This window comes from Pipistrellus kuhlii, unplaced genomic scaffold (genome assembly GCF_014108245.1).
Source record: "Pipistrellus kuhlii isolate mPipKuh1 unplaced genomic scaffold, mPipKuh1.p scaffold_m20_p_107, whole genome shotgun sequence".
Lineage (NCBI taxonomy): Eukaryota > Metazoa > Chordata > Mammalia > Chiroptera > Vespertilionidae > Pipistrellus > Pipistrellus kuhlii.
Genome location: NW_023425413.1, coordinates 292,816 through 307,893, shown reverse-complemented (window position 1 = coordinate 307,893; position 15,078 = coordinate 292,816). Strand labels below are relative to the sequence as shown.

Genomic DNA, 15,078 nt, shown 5'->3' with positions numbered 1-15,078 from the left:
TCAAAGCCCGTGGGCGGCAGGAGCACAGCCCGGTCTGTCTCCCCTCTGCCTGCTTTTGGGGCCGTAATGCGCTCTCAATCCCCTCCTGGCCTCCCAGCCTGCCCCTCTTCCCCAGCAGCCCCCGGAGCAGGGCCCTCTGGGACAGTCCGGTCCCCAGTCTCCCCTTGCCGCGCACAGGCCCGCACACCCTCCGCCAGCCGGCCGCTGTGGTGGTCAGCATGTCCACTTGGTACGTGGAGGCTGGAGGTCCAGCCTCGTCCCTGCACGGAGCCCCTGTGCGCGTCCCCTGAGCAGCTGGTCTCCCTTGGGCAGCAGGGGCTGGGGCGTGGGGGGGGGGATGAGCCCAGCCAATAAGCACGTAAAAGCTCTGCCCGACCTCACCCCACCCACCACGTCAGTGAAGCAGCCGCTGCCCAGCGTGGGGCGGGTAGCGGTCAGGGCCCCTCCCCGAGGTCGGGGCTGCAGGTTCCAGGTGCGGGTCCTGGGAGCCTGTGGTGGAAGGACAGGAGGGGTGGCCCGGGGGGGAGGGGGGGGCGCGTGTGCTGGGGGGCGTGTGCTGGGGGCGCGTGTGCCGGGGGGGGCGTGTGCCGGGGGGCGCGTGTGCCGGGGGGGGGGCCGTGTGTGCCGGGGGGGGTGGGCCGTGTGTGCCGGGGGGGGGGCCGTGTGTGCGGGGGGGGGGCGTGTGCCGGGGGGGGGCCGTGTGTGCTGGGGGGCGTGTGTGCTGAGGGGGCGTGTGCTGAGGGGGCGTGTGCTGGGGGGCGCGTGTGCCGGGGGGGGGCCGTGTGTGTTGGGGGGCGTGTGTGCTGGGGGGCGTGTGCTGAGGGGGCGTGTGCTGGGGGGCGCGTGTGCCGGGGGGGGGCCGTGTGTGCTGGGGGGCGTGTGTGCTGGGGGGCGTGTGCTGGGGGGCCGTGTGCTGAGGGGGCGTGTGCTGGGGGGTGCGTGTGCCGGGGGGGGGGGCCGTGTGTGCTGGGGGGTCGTGTGCTGAGGGGGCGTGTGCTGGGGGGGCGTGTGCCGGGGGGGGGGCCGTGTGTGCCGGGGGGGGGCATGTGCTGGGGGGCGTGTGTGCCGGGGGGGGGGCTGTGTGTGCTGGGGGGGGCGTGTGCCGGGGGGGGGCCGTGTGTGCTGGGGGGGCGTGTGCCGGGGGGGGGCCGTGTGTGCCGGGGGGGGGGCTGTGTGTGCTGGGGGGCGCATGTGCCGGGGGGGGGCCGTGTGTGCCGGGGGGGGGGCTGTGTGTGCTGGGGGGCGCATGTGCCGGGGGGGGGCCGTGTGTGCTGGGGGGGCGTGTGCTGGGGGGCGCGTGTGCCGGGGGGCGATGCCGCTGGCAGGGCGTGCGCTGAGGTGCGTGTCTCCGCAGACCCCTGCCTCTACATCCCGCGCTTCGCCCACCTGCTGGAGTTCGGCGAGAAGAACCACGAAGTGTCCATGACGGCCCTGCGGCTCCTGCAGCGGATGAAGCGGGACTGGATGCACACGGGCCGGCGCCCCTCGGGCCTCTGCGGGGCAGGTGCGGCCCGGGGGGGGCTCCGTCCTGACTGCAGCGGGGTGCTGGGTGGCTCCAGAGCTGCGCCCAGCCGCCTGGACCTCTCGGACTCCTGCCTGCTCCAGGCGCCTCCACAGACGGGGCAGGCGCGGGACCTGGGGCTGACGGCTGGGCGCCCGCTTTCTGGCTGCCCCCTGGCCCTCTGTACCGGGCAGCAGATGCCCGCAGGTGGCTTTGGGTCTCTTGGAGCCTCTTCTGGAGCCCTCCCCCCTAAACCTCTTGGCCCAGTGCCCAGTGCCCACTCCTTCCTGGGACGCCAGGGCCCATGCGCCCATCATCCGCTCCAGAGGCACAGCGCTGCCCGGGGCGCGTTCCATCCAGAGCCTGGCTTCTGAACTTGCAGACCAGGATCAGTGTACCAGCACAGGCCCTCCCCGTCCCAGGCCCTCCCTGTCCCAGGACCTACCCGTCCCAGGCCCTCCCCATCCCAGGCCCTCCAGCCCCCCAGTTCCACCGCCAGCCAGCCCTTACACGCAGGCCAGAGCCGCTGTGCTCTCGGCAGGGCTCTGAGTCTGCAGGACACGTGTGCTAGTTGTGTGCCCCGCTGCAGAGGGCAGGCAGCTCGTGTGCACTGTGTGCGTTCGGAGCAGTGTGTGAGTCCCAGCGGACAGGACGGCGCCCGGTGCAGGCAGCCTGCCGCTTGCTCACCTCACCCTCCCTCCTTCCAGCGCTGCTGGTGGCAGCCAGGATGCACGACTTTCGGAGGACGGTCAAAGAGGTCATCAGCGTGGTCAAGGTGTGCGAGTCCACGCTGAGGAAGAGGTGGGTCCCTGCTCGGGCCTCAGGGCAGCCCGTGTCCTCCTCCGGCTCCTCCAGGCCTGCAGGCCCAGCGCAGAGGGGGCGCTCTCCCTGCCCAGGGCCCTCCTCCTGGGGCCACGCCTGGGGCGTCGGCAGTTGGCGGCCCCCTCCGAGCAGCCGAGTGGGCGGCGGTTTATAGAATCCCCAGAGGCAAGCGGGTCCGACGAGCACTGAGGGCGGCTACCGTGTCCTGTCCGGTGTGGCCCATCCGGTGTGACCTGTCTGGTACGGCCCGTCCGGTGTGGCCTGAGGGACTGTCACCGGGAGGAAGCTGAGCTCCACCACAGCCCGGTATCCACGTACGAGGGCCCAATGAGGCCACGGCCCCCCGGCTCAGCCGCACGGCCGGACGGAGGCGGATGGACCAGGTGCCTCTCCCGCTGGCAGTTCTTTCTAATCCCCTGGCACGGCCTCTGGGCGGCGGCAGGGACTAAGAAACAGACCAGCTGCCGAGAGCTCGTCTTCAGGGGGTCAGAGGGAGTGGCCCTCCCCCCAGCTCCCGGTGGCGTGGCTGAGGGCAGACCTGAGCCGGTGGACGGGCTGTGGAGTCCCAGGCGTGGCCGGGGCCCAGCACTGGCTACGCCGCTCCCTAATGCCAGCGTCAGTGGCTGTGGGGGCAGCAGGGCGTCTGTCGCATCTGTCTTAGGCTCACGGAATTTGAAGACACGCCCACCAGTCAGCTGACCGTGGACGAGTTCATGAAGATCGACCTGGAGGAGGAGTGTGACCCCCCGTCGTACACAGCTGGCCAGCGGAAGCTGCGGGCGAAGCAGGTGGGCCCACCTGTGTGCGCTGCTGCCTGTGCCTCCCGGTCAGCGCCCGGCTCTGTGGCCTGATACTGCATGTCTGGGCAGCACAGCGGTCTGCATGCAAGCCTGTGGGGGGGGCGGGGCACACACGGAGGTGCACACACAGAGGTGCGGGGGGGGGCACACAGGTGCAGGGGGCACACACGGAGGTGAACACACAGAGGTGCGGGGGGGGCACACACAGAGGTGCGGGGGGCACACACAGGTGTGGGGGCACACAGGTGCGGGGGGCACACACGGAGGTGAACACACAGAGGTGTGGGGGGGCACACACGGAGGTGAACACACAAGTGCGGGGGGGCACACAGGTGCAGGGGGCACACACGGAGGTGCACACACAGAGGTGAACACACACAGAGGTGCAGGGGGGGCACACACGGAGGTGAACACACACAGAGGTGCGGGGGGGCACACAGGTGCGGGGGGGCACACACGGAGGTGAACACACAGAGGTGCGGGGGGGCACACAGGTGCAGGGGGCACACAGGTGCAGGGGGGCACACACGGAGGTGCACACACAGGTGAACACAGAGGTGCGGGGGGGCACACACGGAGGTGAACACACACAGAGGTGCAGGGGGGGGCACACACGGAGGTGCACACACACAGAGGTGCGGGGGGGCGGGGGGCACACATGGGTCCCCTTCCGGGCCTGCCGCTCGGGGCGACGGGCATGGACCAGGGTGGTTTGTCCGGACGGGTGTGCACACATCCCTGGCCGGGACCCTGGCCCCTGACCCTGCTGCTCTGGCCCTTGATCAGCCCGTGAAGCGTGTTCCCGGCAAGGCGGGCGTCGGCTGTGCCGGGAACGGCCCCAGGCGCGCGTCTGGCTGACATCCGTCCCTCCTGGCCTCAGCTCAGTGTCCGCCTCTCGGTTTTCAGCTGGAGCAAGTCCTGTCGCGGAAACTGGAGGAGGTCGAAGGTGAGCAGCTGCCCTGCCCCAGGCGCCTCGGGCGGAGAGGGTTTGGCTCACTTCCTGCTCGTCACTGCTGCAGGGGAGATCTCCAGCTACCAGGACGAGATCGAGACGGAGCTGGAGAACAGCCGGCCCAAGGCCAAGGGGGCGCTGGCCAGCCTGGCGAGGGACGGTGAGCGCGCCCCTCACCCTGCCCGTGCCTCTTCACTCCCCGGGCGGCGGGTCCCTGCCCGCCCCCAGGCCCAGCCCGCACTGAGCGGCTCCCAGCATCCAGTGCCCTCGCCTCTGTCCCCGTCGCTTGGGCGCATGTCCCTCGGTTCTGTTCTCCGACGCAGGCCTGCCCTGCTCACTGCCCGCAGGTCCCTGGACCCCTTTCCTGTCCACGGTGCCCCTCCGTGCCCGCCCTGCCAGCCCCGGCCCGGCATCCTCCGTGCCCTGCAGAGCTGCTGTGTGTTTTCATGCCTCTCTGGTCCGCCCCTCCTTCCCCTGCCAGGGCTTGGCCCCGGCCGGGATGGCCAGAGCAGCAGGGTCGGGCCCGGGGCCCGGCCAGGGATGTGTGCACAGCCGTCCGGACAAACCACCCTGGTCCCGGTCCCCGGCCTCAGGCCCGAGAGCAGGTGGCGTCTGCCCGGGCACTCTGTCTGGGTGGCAGTGCCAGCTCCTCTCCAGGGCTGTGTCCTGCCTCCAGCTGCTGTGCCAGGGCTCGCTTGTGGCTGTGGTTCCTGCCCGAGGGCATTTTCTCCGAGTCTTCTTCAGAGAGAAGGGGAGGGGGCCATCGGTGAGAGGCACATCGCCTGGCTGCCTCTGGCCCCGCAGGCGGAGGATGTCCACACCGTGAGTGCCCTCGGCCGGGAGCTGAACCGACAGCCCTGGGCACACTGGACAGCGCTTTTCGCACTGGCAGGGCTCGCAGGGTGCTTCCTCTACAGAACGTGTTTCTATCGCCGTCAGGGAGGGAGGGGGAGGAGGGGGAGACATCAGCGATGGGAGAAGCATCGGTCAGCTGCCTCCGCACGCCCCACACTGGGATGGAGCCGCAACCCAGGCCTGTGCCCTGACCAGGAATCGAACCCTGGCCTCCTGGTTCATAGGTCGACGCTCAGCCACGGAGCCACGCGGCCGGGCCCTTAGGGTACTTCTGGTTTTCTGTTCACGTTTGTTTTCGGTTTGTTCTCGGTCGTGGTAGCTCAGGTCTGGGGGTTTCTAGGCGGGTTAGTGCCTCCCATCACCAGGGCTTTACGTGGACTTATCGCCCCTCTGGTGGTGTTTGAGCCAGGCCTCTCCTGTGCCCGGGCTGAGCACGCAGGCCGGGCTGCGGCGTGATGTCGAGGGAGGCGGCGCTCCCCGCACAGGTCCTGCTTCTCCTGGTGCTCGAGCCGCGGGAGAGTGGGCGCTCCGGAGCGAGGGGTGCCTTCTGCCTTACGCACGCACCTGTGATCCCGCAGTGCTGCTGGCTGTCCCTCCAGTAGCCGTGCACTGCGTGTCTGTGGCTGGGCACATGGGTGGTGCCCTAGGCCTGGGCTCCGCCTCCATGGGGTCTTCTGCGGCCACGCCTCGGCTGTCGGAGCTGGGGGCACGGTGGTCCTGTCCGTGAGATCACCCGCTGGCTGTTGGGTGAGCGCCCACGGTCTGAGCGAGCTCGATTCCGGGGTGTCCTCCCACCTGGCCTGGCATCGTCTTATTACCAGGCTCCATGCTCCTCTCTCCGGCTCCCAGCCACCCTCCCACCACGGCTGCGCTGTCAGGTGGCATCCCGCCCACCTACCACCGGCTCAGCGCCAGCAGAGCGGACGGGCAGGCTGCCTTGGTTTCGGGGCTGCTCCTGAGCCCCCTCCTGAGCCACGCCTGTGAGCTTGTGGCCCACTCCTGAGCCACGCCCGTGGCGGCCGGCGTCACTGCGCCTTGGTGAAACAGCGGGTAGCGATTCCTGGGGGGCTAGGAGGCTGGAGGCTGGAGGCAGGTGGAGGGGCGGCAGCCCGGCAGGCGGTGGCCTCCCTCCCTCAGGGCGGCTGCGAGCCCGGGTGGAGACACTGGAGTGTCCAGCCCTTCCCATGTGACTGCCCTGCTCCCGGGAAGCGAATGCTTGTTCCCAGGAGACACATGTCGAGAGGGAAGCCTCTCTCGTGGCACTCTGCCGCCTGAGTCCTGGCAGTGAGGAGCTCCCCGGGCCCGGGGCAGCTTCCCTGAGGCCTGCCCGTGGGGAGGGGCCTGCCCGTGGGGCGGGGCTGCCCGTGGGGCGGGGCCTGGCCGTGGGGAGGGGCCTGGCCGTGGGGAGGGGCCTGCCCTGGGGAGGGGCCTGGCCGTGGGGAGGGGCTGGCCGTGGGGCGGGGCTGCCCTTGGGAGGGGCTGCCCTTGGGAGGGGCCTGCCCGTGGGGAGGGGCTGCCCTTGGGAGGGGCTGCCCGTGGGGCGGGGCTGCCCGTGGGGAGGGGCTGTCCGTGGGGAGGGGCCTGCCCGTGGGGAGGGGCCTGCCCGTGGGGAGGGGCTGGCCGTGGGTGACTATCACCTGTCACCCATCACATCACCGCCCCTCCCAGTCTGCGTCCCGCCCTGTCTCTCAGCTCGGCCTGCAGCTTCGGTCCCTCTCGGGCTGGCCTGCTGTGGACAGTGGGTGACCAGGCTGGACGGCACGGAGCGCTGTGAACACTCCCCATCTCCCTCCTGGTCCGGGCCGAGGCCGGCGAGCGCGCGTGTCCAAGAACCCGCCCCATCTGCTTCTCATGTGGCCGCCATGCCCGCCCGCCCGCCCGCCCGCCCGCAGCGGCTCTGGTCTCCCGGCCGAGCCTCCACTTCAGACGGGGGTCCTCGCAGGTTGTGAGTGCTGGGCTCTTGACACGTCCTGTTGTCAGCCGCGTGCTCGCCGTCAGCCTGCGTGTGTCTGAGTACTGATGAAGTCGGATCTGTCGGTGTTCTGTGGACTCTCTTTCAGCGCCATTTCTAAGAAGCTTTTGCTTCATCCAAACTCAAACGTGCCCTGGCCGGTGTGGCTCAGTGGATGGAGCGTCAGCGCTCAGACTGAAGGGTCACGGGTTCGATTCCTGTCGAGGGCACATACCTGGGTTGCAGGCTCGATCCCTGGCCCTGGTCAGGGGCCTGGAGGAGGCAGCCAAGCGACAGGTGTCTGTCTCCCCCTCCTTCTCCTCCTTACGCTCTAAGCAGCAGCAGGAAAGGTCCTGGGGGAGCGAGGCCCAAACGCCGCCTCTGTTGCCTGCGGGGCCTGTCCCTCGAGCTGCCTGTTCCTCCGGGGCGTCTGGTGTGAATCTCGCGGCCGGCGGGAGGTGTGGGCCGTGGACGGGGCGCCCTCTGTGACGGAGCCTTCGGGGGCTGCCGTCCTCAGCAGCTCGGTCTGTGGGGGGAGTTTCCCTCGGCGCCGGCCCTGCGGGCTGACGGTGCACTGTGCCCCAGGCGCCGCCGAGGACAGCACGGCCAGCTTGTTTGGCGAGGAGGATGCTGAGGACGAGGAGCTGGAGGCCGCGGCCAGCCACCTGAACAAGGACTTCTACCGGGAGCTGCTGGGCGGTGGCGTTGCCGGCGGCGCAGAGGCCACGGGCAGCCCCAGCGGGAGCGGCCAGCCGCCCGCCCTGGAGTCCCTGCTCGGGCCCCTGCCCACCGCGGCCAGCCTGGGCATCTCGGACTCCATCCGGGAGTGCATCTCCTCGCAGAGCCAGGAGCCCAGTGAGTGCGGGCGGGCGGGCGGGCAGGGCTCTGGGCTGGGCTGTGGGTCGCCCCCTCAGGAGCGTGGCTGTGAGCAGTCAGTGGTCCAGTGGGTGCTGACCCCTGAGTGCCAGAGGGCACCACTGTCTCTGGGGCCCTTGTCGGCTGGCCTGTGGCTCCGGTGAGTGTGGCCACAGCTCCCCTGCCCGTGTGACCCGGAGGCCCCGTGCACGGGCGACCTGCGGGCGGCTCTGGTGCTGTCAGGTCACTTCCGACAGCAGGTCCTGCTCTTCTGCTGGGACCGACCCCAGCACTGCTCAGCGAAGCTGCTGGGCTGCCTGAGGTTCACCATGGGCGTGGCAGGCGTGGCAGGATGGCCGGCCCGAGGGCAGCAGTGGCCTGGGAGGGGCGCTGGCATGACAGTTAAATTGTCAGGTCATCCCACGGAGGGGCTCTGTGCGCGTCCCGCAGGCACGGGCAGAGGGCACTGGAGCAGAGAGAGGCCATTCTGGCTGGCGCTGAGGACGAGGGGCGCCTTGGGGTGCCCAGGGGTCGCGGGGCCTCAGTGGGGAGCGCCCCCAATGCCTCTGTGGGCTGACAGCAGGGGACTCAGCAGAGGACACGGGTGACGGGGCAGCAGGCAGGAGGGCACCCACGCTCTGAGCCACACAGGTGGTGCTGGGGGCCCAGCTGGGCAGAAGGGCTGGCGGGTTGGGGACGACCTGAGGACCGTCAGGCTTCTGGAGAACTGGTCGTGCCCTCTCCTGACTGGGGGGCTGCTTGCCCAGGACGCCAGGATGTGGGGGGCAGCCCGTGGGGGACAGATCCTGCTCCCTCTGCGTCGGGGTCGTAGCTCCCCTCACTGTGCACGCACATGCACACGCACAGCAGTGCCGCCCCCTGGTGGTGAGGAGGCAGAGTCCGGGAGGCCGGGTGGGGTGGGGTGTGAGTCACTGCCCATCTGCTTCCCTAGAAGACGCTTCTGGGGACGGCGAGCTGGACCTCAGCGGCATCGACGACCTGGAGATCGACAGGGTGAGTGGTCCTGAGGGCGCAGCACTGACCTGCCCTCCCTCCGGTGCCCCTGGGGCCGTGGGGGGGGGGTCCCTGCACCCTCCTGGGGGCCCGCTGTGTGCGCCCGCCCTCAGTCACGCTTGCTCCCCAGTACATCCTGAACGAGGCGGAGGCCCGCGTGAAGGCTGAGCTGTGGATGCGGGAGAACGCCGAGTACCTGCGGGAGCAGAGGGGTGAGTGGCGCCCGCCCGCCCGCCCTGCGCCCGGGAGGCCCTCACTGACCCCGGCGTTGCCTTTCAGAGAAGGAGGCCCGCATCGCCAAGGAGAAGGAGCTGGGCATCTACAAGGAGCAGAAGGTGGGCGCTCTGGAGCCGCTGCCCGGCGGGTGGGCTGGGTGGAGAGCTGCGGGCGGCGGGAGGGGAGCCCAGGCAGGCTGGCGGCCTCGGGGGGCCTGCCCGCTGCCCCGCCCATCCTGTGGCCAGCACCGGGGCTGGTGGCTCCTCGGGGGTAGGCGGGGGAGGTGCAGGGGGCGGGGCTCAGGCCCTTCTCTGTCCCGGAGCCCTGGGCAGCCCCCCGGGCCGAGGTGACGCGTGCGCCTCCTCAGCCCAAGAAGCCGTGCAAGCGCAAGGAGCCGATCCAGGCGAGCACGGCCGGCGAGGCCATCGAGAAGATGCTGGAGCAGAAGCGCATCTCCAGCAAGATCAACTACAGCGTGCTGCGCGACCTGGACAGCAAGGCCGGGGCGGCGCGGCCGGACGCCGGGCCCGAGGACAGGGCCGCGGCCCGGAGGCTGCCGCGGAGGAAGAAGCCGGCCGGCAGGAGCGGGGCCGACTCCGCGGCCAGCGTGGGCAAAAGGTGCTGGGCCCACGTGGGTGCAGCCGGGTCCTCGGGGTGCTTCCAGCTCCCTCAGCTGTGCCCCGCCCTGCCTGCCCGCCTCCTGCGGCCAGGAGGGGCGGGGCTCCTGGGCCTGGAGGGAGCCACCGAGGGGAGCGCTGAGCTCACGTGTCCCCCTCGGCCCTGCAGCTGACCGTGTGCCCCGGCTCTCTGGAGGGTGTGGGGGAGGGAGAGCAGGCCTGGGAGGGGTGCTGTGAGCACGTCGGGTGTCCCTGCAGTGGGCCTGGAGGGTGCCCACCCTGGCCTGTGGGGGGCGGGAGGGAGGAAGCCAGAGATGTTTGCTGGGAGCAGAGGGGCAGACTTGGGCCTGAGAGTGCCCCTCCTGCTCCCATCCTGTACCCTCTCCCTCCCATGTACCTCTCACCCCCTCCTGTGCCCCCCTCACCCCCTCCTGTGCCCCCCTCACCCCCTCCTGTGCTCCCTCCTGTGCCCCCATCACCCCCTCCTGTGCTCCCTCCTGTGCCCCCATCACCCCCTCCTGTGCCCCCCTCACCCCCTCCTGTGCTCCCTCCCGTGCTCCCCTCACCCCCTCCTGTGCTCCCTCCCGTGCCCCCCTCACCCCCTCCCGTGCTCCCTCCCATGCCCCCATCACCCCCTCCTGTGCTCCCCTCACCCCCTCCTGTGCCCCCCTCACCCCCTCCTGTGCTCCCCTCACCCCCTCCTGTGCCCCCATCACCCCCTCCTGTGCTCCCTCCCGTGCTCCCCTCACCCCCTTCTGTGCTCCCTCCTGTGCTCCCTCACCCCCTCCTGTGCTCCTTCCCGTGCCCCCATCACCCCCTCCCGTGCCCCCCTCACCCCCTCCTGTGCCCCCGTCACCCCCTCCTGTGCTCCCTCCCGTGCACCCCTCACCCCCTCCCGTGCCCCCCTCATCCCCTCCTGTGCTCCCTCCCATGCCCCCATCACCCCCTCCCGTGCCCCCCTCACCCCCTCCTGTGCTCCCTCCCATGCCCCCATCACCCCCTCCCGTGCCCCCCTCACCCCCTCCTGTGCTCCCTCCCGTGCCCCCCTCACCCCCTCCTGTGCTCCCTCCCATGCACCCCTCACCCCCTCCTGTACTTGCTTTCAGGTTGAGGCCAATGGTGTCCGCCCAGGCAGCTAAGAAGGCAGCTGTGGGAGAGGTGTGTGTGCACAGTGTGGGCGGGGCCTCGGGGAGCACAGCCCAGCGGAGGGAGGAGCTGGGACAGGCCCCTCTGGCTGTTGGCGGAGGCGGGGGCTGGAGTGGGGGGGCAGAGGGGATCCTGAGGCCCCAGGCGCGGGAGGAGTGTCTGGGAGGGCCTGGTCTGAGAGCGGAGTCCTCCTGGCGCCCTGCAGCACTGGCCAGCCTGCAGCCACGTCTCCTGGGCTGTCAGAGAGCCTCTGGGCAGCGAGGCCCGTCCCAGCGCCCTCAGAGGGGAGCCTGGTGTGGGCACCCCCCCCCCCCCGGTGGGCTCAGGGTCTTCGTTCCTGATTGTCAAGAAGCAGAACGGGGAGCAGGGGGGTCCCCAGGGTCCCCGAGCAGCTGCAGGGGCAGCTCCGAAGGGCCGGTCAGGGCCCCGGGGGCGGCCTGAGCCTGTCCACAGCTGCCCCCTCACTGCAGACCCCGCCCCCCAACGCCCCCGCCCGCGGCTGTGCCCTGGGGAGGCCCGCGGACGTGCTGGTGGAGAGCGGGCCCGTGGCCTACCACCCCGAGGAGGACGCCGAGGAGGAGGACCCCGATGCCGAGGAGGACGGGGAGCCCTGCGTCAGCGCCCTGCAGATGATGGGCGGCAGCGGTGAGCGCGGGCTTCCGGGGAGGGCGTCTGGACGGGCCGACTGGGTGCCGAGGCCTGGGTGTGCGAGGGGACTGGCCAAACCTGCCCCTGGGAGACAAGGCCTGGGGTGCCGGGAGTGAGCCCACAGACATAGGGTCCCACCGCCTCACAGCGCCTCAAATGGGCCCTTGACCTGAAGCCAGGCCCCCACCGCCCGAAGCCAGGCCCCCCGCCCGCAGCCAGGCCCCCCCGCCCGCCCGCAGCCAGGCCCCCCGCCCGCAGCCAGGCCCCCCCGCCCGCCCGCAGCCAGGCCCCCCGCCCGCAGCCAGGCCCCCCCCGCCCGCAGCCAGGCCCCCCCGCCTGCAGCCAGGCCCCCGGCCCCCAGGCCCACCCGCCCGCAGCCAGGCCATCGGCCCCCAGACTCCCCCGCCTGCAGCCAGGCCCCCGGCCCCCAGGCCCCCCCCCCGCCCGCAGCCAGGCCATCGGCCCCCAGGCCCCCCCCGCCTGCAGCCAGGCCCCCGGCCCCCAGGCCCCCCGCCCGCAGCCAGGCCCCCGGCCCCCAGGCCTCAGCTCCCAGCAGTGCTCTTCTGCGGTGGGGCCTGAGGGGCCGAGGCCACTGGTGCTGGAGCCTCGGGGCCGGGGGCTGGGGGCCGGGGCCCACCTGCAGCTGCTCAGCGGCGCCGTCTGTCTCTGCAGATTACGGCTGTGACGGTGACGACGATGACGGCGACGGCTACTGAGTGTGACCGCACGGCCGCGCCCGCGGTGGGCCCTGGCTCCTGAGGGTGTGAGCGTGGCCTCGCCTGCCCCGCAGCCTCATCGTGGCCACGAGGGACGCCCCGCCCGGCGTTGTGCGGGCGCCATGTTTGGAGCAGTGCACGGCGTGTGCCCTGCAGGGAGACCCGGAGGCTCGTCCGAGTGCGTGGAGGCTGGGTGGCTCCAGGACACGGCTGCTCGCCATGCTCGCGGGCTGAGAAGCGCCGTGCTAGCCCTCTGCTCCAGCTGAGGTCTTCGGCTCCCTCCCGCGCCGGGCCTGCCACCCGGAGCTGCACGCCGAGCCCAGGCGCCTGAGCCAGGAGAGGTGGGCGCTCACATCTGAGCAGGATCTGGCCCGGCGTCCAGAGGGAGGGAAGGCGGGCGGGCGGGCGGCCCCCGAGCCTGGCCCTGCTCTGGAGCACTCCCCGGGGCCAGCCGGGCCATGGGAGACCGGAGCCGACTGCCGAGGCCCCACCTCCCTGCTCCCCGGAGCGGTGGCCGCAGTGCAGACAGTGCACTGCCCTCTTGCCCGGCACCCTATCTCCTGGCTGGGGTGCAGCAAAGGCTGCAAGCTGGGACGGAGGCCCGTGTCTGCGGACAGGGGGCTGGGAAGGAGTTCTGGCGCACAGGGCGGGCGTGCGCCGAAGCAGAAGTCGAGGTGAGGGGCCTGGTGAGGGACGCTGCCCGAGGTGAGGTGAGGAGCAGGTCCCAGAGTGGGGGACCCGCCCCAGGACACGGTGCTGACAGGTGCTGCGGGAGCCCCTGCTTTGGTGGTGGCTGACCCCATGGTCATGGTAATGGGGCAGGGCCCCAGCGAGCAGCCGGCGGCTGGCAGGTGCCAGCAGGCTGTGGACAGCCCCCCATGCAGGCCACTGCTACCACACCTGTGGGCCTGAGGGACACCTGCAGACTGCGTGCTCCTCCGTCCACATCTGCATGCCACCCTCTGACCCCAGGTGACCTCCACCAGGCCAGGGAGGGGGGAGGCCCAGCACTCACATGCCGTCTGCACCTCTGCCCACGGCCAGGTCCCCCTGCTGCTGCCGGAGTGATCTGGGGCACCCCTCCAGCAGTGGCTCTGAGCATCCTCCTGGGGGCGGCATAGGACACCCCGTCTCAGCCCTGCTGGGTGGGCTGCAGGGTAGGCATTGCCAGGGCTCGGAGCGGGACAGCAGGACGAGGCCTGACCCTTGCTGAGCAGAGGCCTGCTCTGATGTTTCGGGGTCAAGGTCAGAGCAAGTGCTGGAGGTGACTTGGGCTCCACTTGGCTACTGGCAGGTCTCCAGTGAGGCCAAGAGGACTGGGGCTTGAGTGACAGCCCAAGGTCACCAGCTGGGCCCACACTCCTGACTGTCCCCAGTCCCAGCAGGCCGCCGGGCCGATGGCCACCAGGCTGATGGCCGCCTGATGCTACCAAGACTACAGAGGCCTCCGAGAGGCAAAAGGCCTGTCAGCCCCACCCCCACCCGCTGTCCAGCCTCCCCAAGACCAGCTGCCCCTCCCCGAGGCCCACCAGCAGGCTGCACCTCAGGCCCTCAGGGTCCCTGGTGCTCTAGGGGGGCAGAGGCTGAGTGGGGCTGGGGGCACACCTGACGGGTGCTACTTGGAGGGGGCCACAGATCTGGGCTGGCAGCTGGCTCTGCTGCTGAGGGCCATGGGCCCTGGGAGGGGTGTGGAGCGCTCCCTAACCCCCACCCTGAGGCTCAGGTGGAGGGGCCTCCCAGTGGCGGCTGCAGCGGACAGGGCTCCAGGGTCCCAGCGGGTCCACTCGAACTCACTCTGCTCGGACCCCCCGCAGAGGGACCAGTTCCCAGGGTCCCGCCCACAGGTCCTCCTTGGCGGCTGACCCAGGACATCCTCACGCCGCTCCGCCCCTGGTGGCACCTCAGCGCAGCCTGGAGCCAGGAGCGGGCACTGACCCTCTGCCCAGGCTGGTCCCCACCCGACTTCCTGTCCCCAAGCCCCAACCCCAGTGCCCTGTACCTAACGACACCCCGTTCCCCGAGCAATAAAAGCTACAACCTGCCAGACCAGGGTCATGTGCGCGTCCTCCCGGTCCCCGGTCTGCTCAGGCCTGGGCCTCTGACCCGCAGTGCCTTCGTGGGCCTGCTTGGCGCTCAGGCCGCCCTGCCCCGGACCTCACCACGCGGCCTGCCCCTGCCTGCCGGGGACCATCACAGGACACAGCCATCTTGCACGTGTGCCCGGCCCCTGGGGGCACTGAGGGTCCACTTTGTTCCCACGGGCAGTGCCCAGCCTGGCGCTGTGTGGGGCGTGCCTGCCCATGGCCGCCAGCTTCCGGGACCAGTGAGCACCTACGTGCCTGGAGGGCTGGCTGGTCCCTGGGGAGGCTTGGGCCCCTGCCAGGCTGGCAAGGCATGGGGGCTGAGGGCTCTGCGGCGTCAGCCTCAGGCTCGGGTGCCCAGCCCTTCAGAGGGCAGAACAGGCTCATGGCTTTCCTGCTGGGAGTGGCTGCTCAGGAAGCCGCCGGACACAATGGGCCTTCAGGGACCTGGGAGGGCAGGGCCCCAGACGGTGGGACTGGCCCTGACCCTAACCCAGCACTGACACTGCTCTCAGCGCCCTCTCCTGGCCACCCCCAGCTGACTGGCCCAGCGGCGGGCACTGCTGTGGTCTGAGGAAGGGGCGTGGGAGGGGTGCCCTGAAGCCCAGGCAGGCCTGTGGGCAGGTGGGTCCGTGTCCTGGCCCTGAGGCTTGGCTTCCCATTCAAGGCCAGTGAATTGGCATTGTCTGCGGTGCCCGCCTCAGTGGGCCCTGGGAAACGGCTGCCCGGGAGGTCAAAGGGCCCGGGGCAGGAGGCTGGGGGTCAACAGGGCCAGGGGTAGACAGGGACACGGGGTCAGGGCAGGCCCACCTATGCACCAGCCTCTGCCAGCGGGCATGCACACCTGCACACTCCCCTGCACTCAGGCCCCGCCCATCAAAGCCCTTCCCGAGTCTCCAGCCCA

The 15,078-nt window shown here is 71.1% G+C and overlaps 1 protein-coding gene across 4 annotated transcripts in view; it reads left to right on the top strand.

Annotated features, from left to right (window-relative positions):
* The window catches only part of BRF1 (BRF1 RNA polymerase III transcription initiation factor subunit), a 33,421-nt gene extending 19,286 nt beyond the window's left edge, over positions 1 to 14,135 (top strand). For 3 of the 4 annotated variants that reach the window (XM_045578859.1, XM_045578858.1, XM_036430329.2), the window contains 13 exons: positions 1,355 to 1,504; positions 2,209 to 2,302; positions 2,985 to 3,111; positions 4,030 to 4,069; positions 4,143 to 4,235; positions 7,467 to 7,736; positions 8,689 to 8,750; positions 8,881 to 8,962; positions 9,030 to 9,085; positions 9,334 to 9,584; positions 10,690 to 10,741; positions 11,200 to 11,374; positions 12,050 to 14,135. In XM_045578859.1, coding sequence (XP_045434815.1) covers positions 1,355 to 1,504; positions 2,209 to 2,302; positions 2,985 to 3,111; positions 4,030 to 4,069; positions 4,143 to 4,235; positions 7,467 to 7,736; positions 8,689 to 8,750; positions 8,881 to 8,962; positions 9,030 to 9,085; positions 9,334 to 9,584; positions 10,690 to 10,741; positions 11,200 to 11,374; positions 12,050 to 12,093 — 1,496 coding nt within the window. In that variant the 3' untranslated portion in view covers positions 12,094 to 14,135. The remainder of the gene's footprint in view (positions 1 to 1,354; positions 1,505 to 2,208; positions 2,303 to 2,984; positions 3,112 to 4,029; positions 4,070 to 4,142; positions 4,236 to 7,466; positions 7,737 to 8,688; positions 8,751 to 8,880; positions 8,963 to 9,029; positions 9,086 to 9,333; positions 9,585 to 10,689; positions 10,742 to 11,199; positions 11,375 to 12,049) is intronic. The other variant, XM_036430330.2, reaches the window with a different exon arrangement.
* The last annotated feature ends 943 nt before the right edge of the window (positions 14,136 to 15,078 follow it).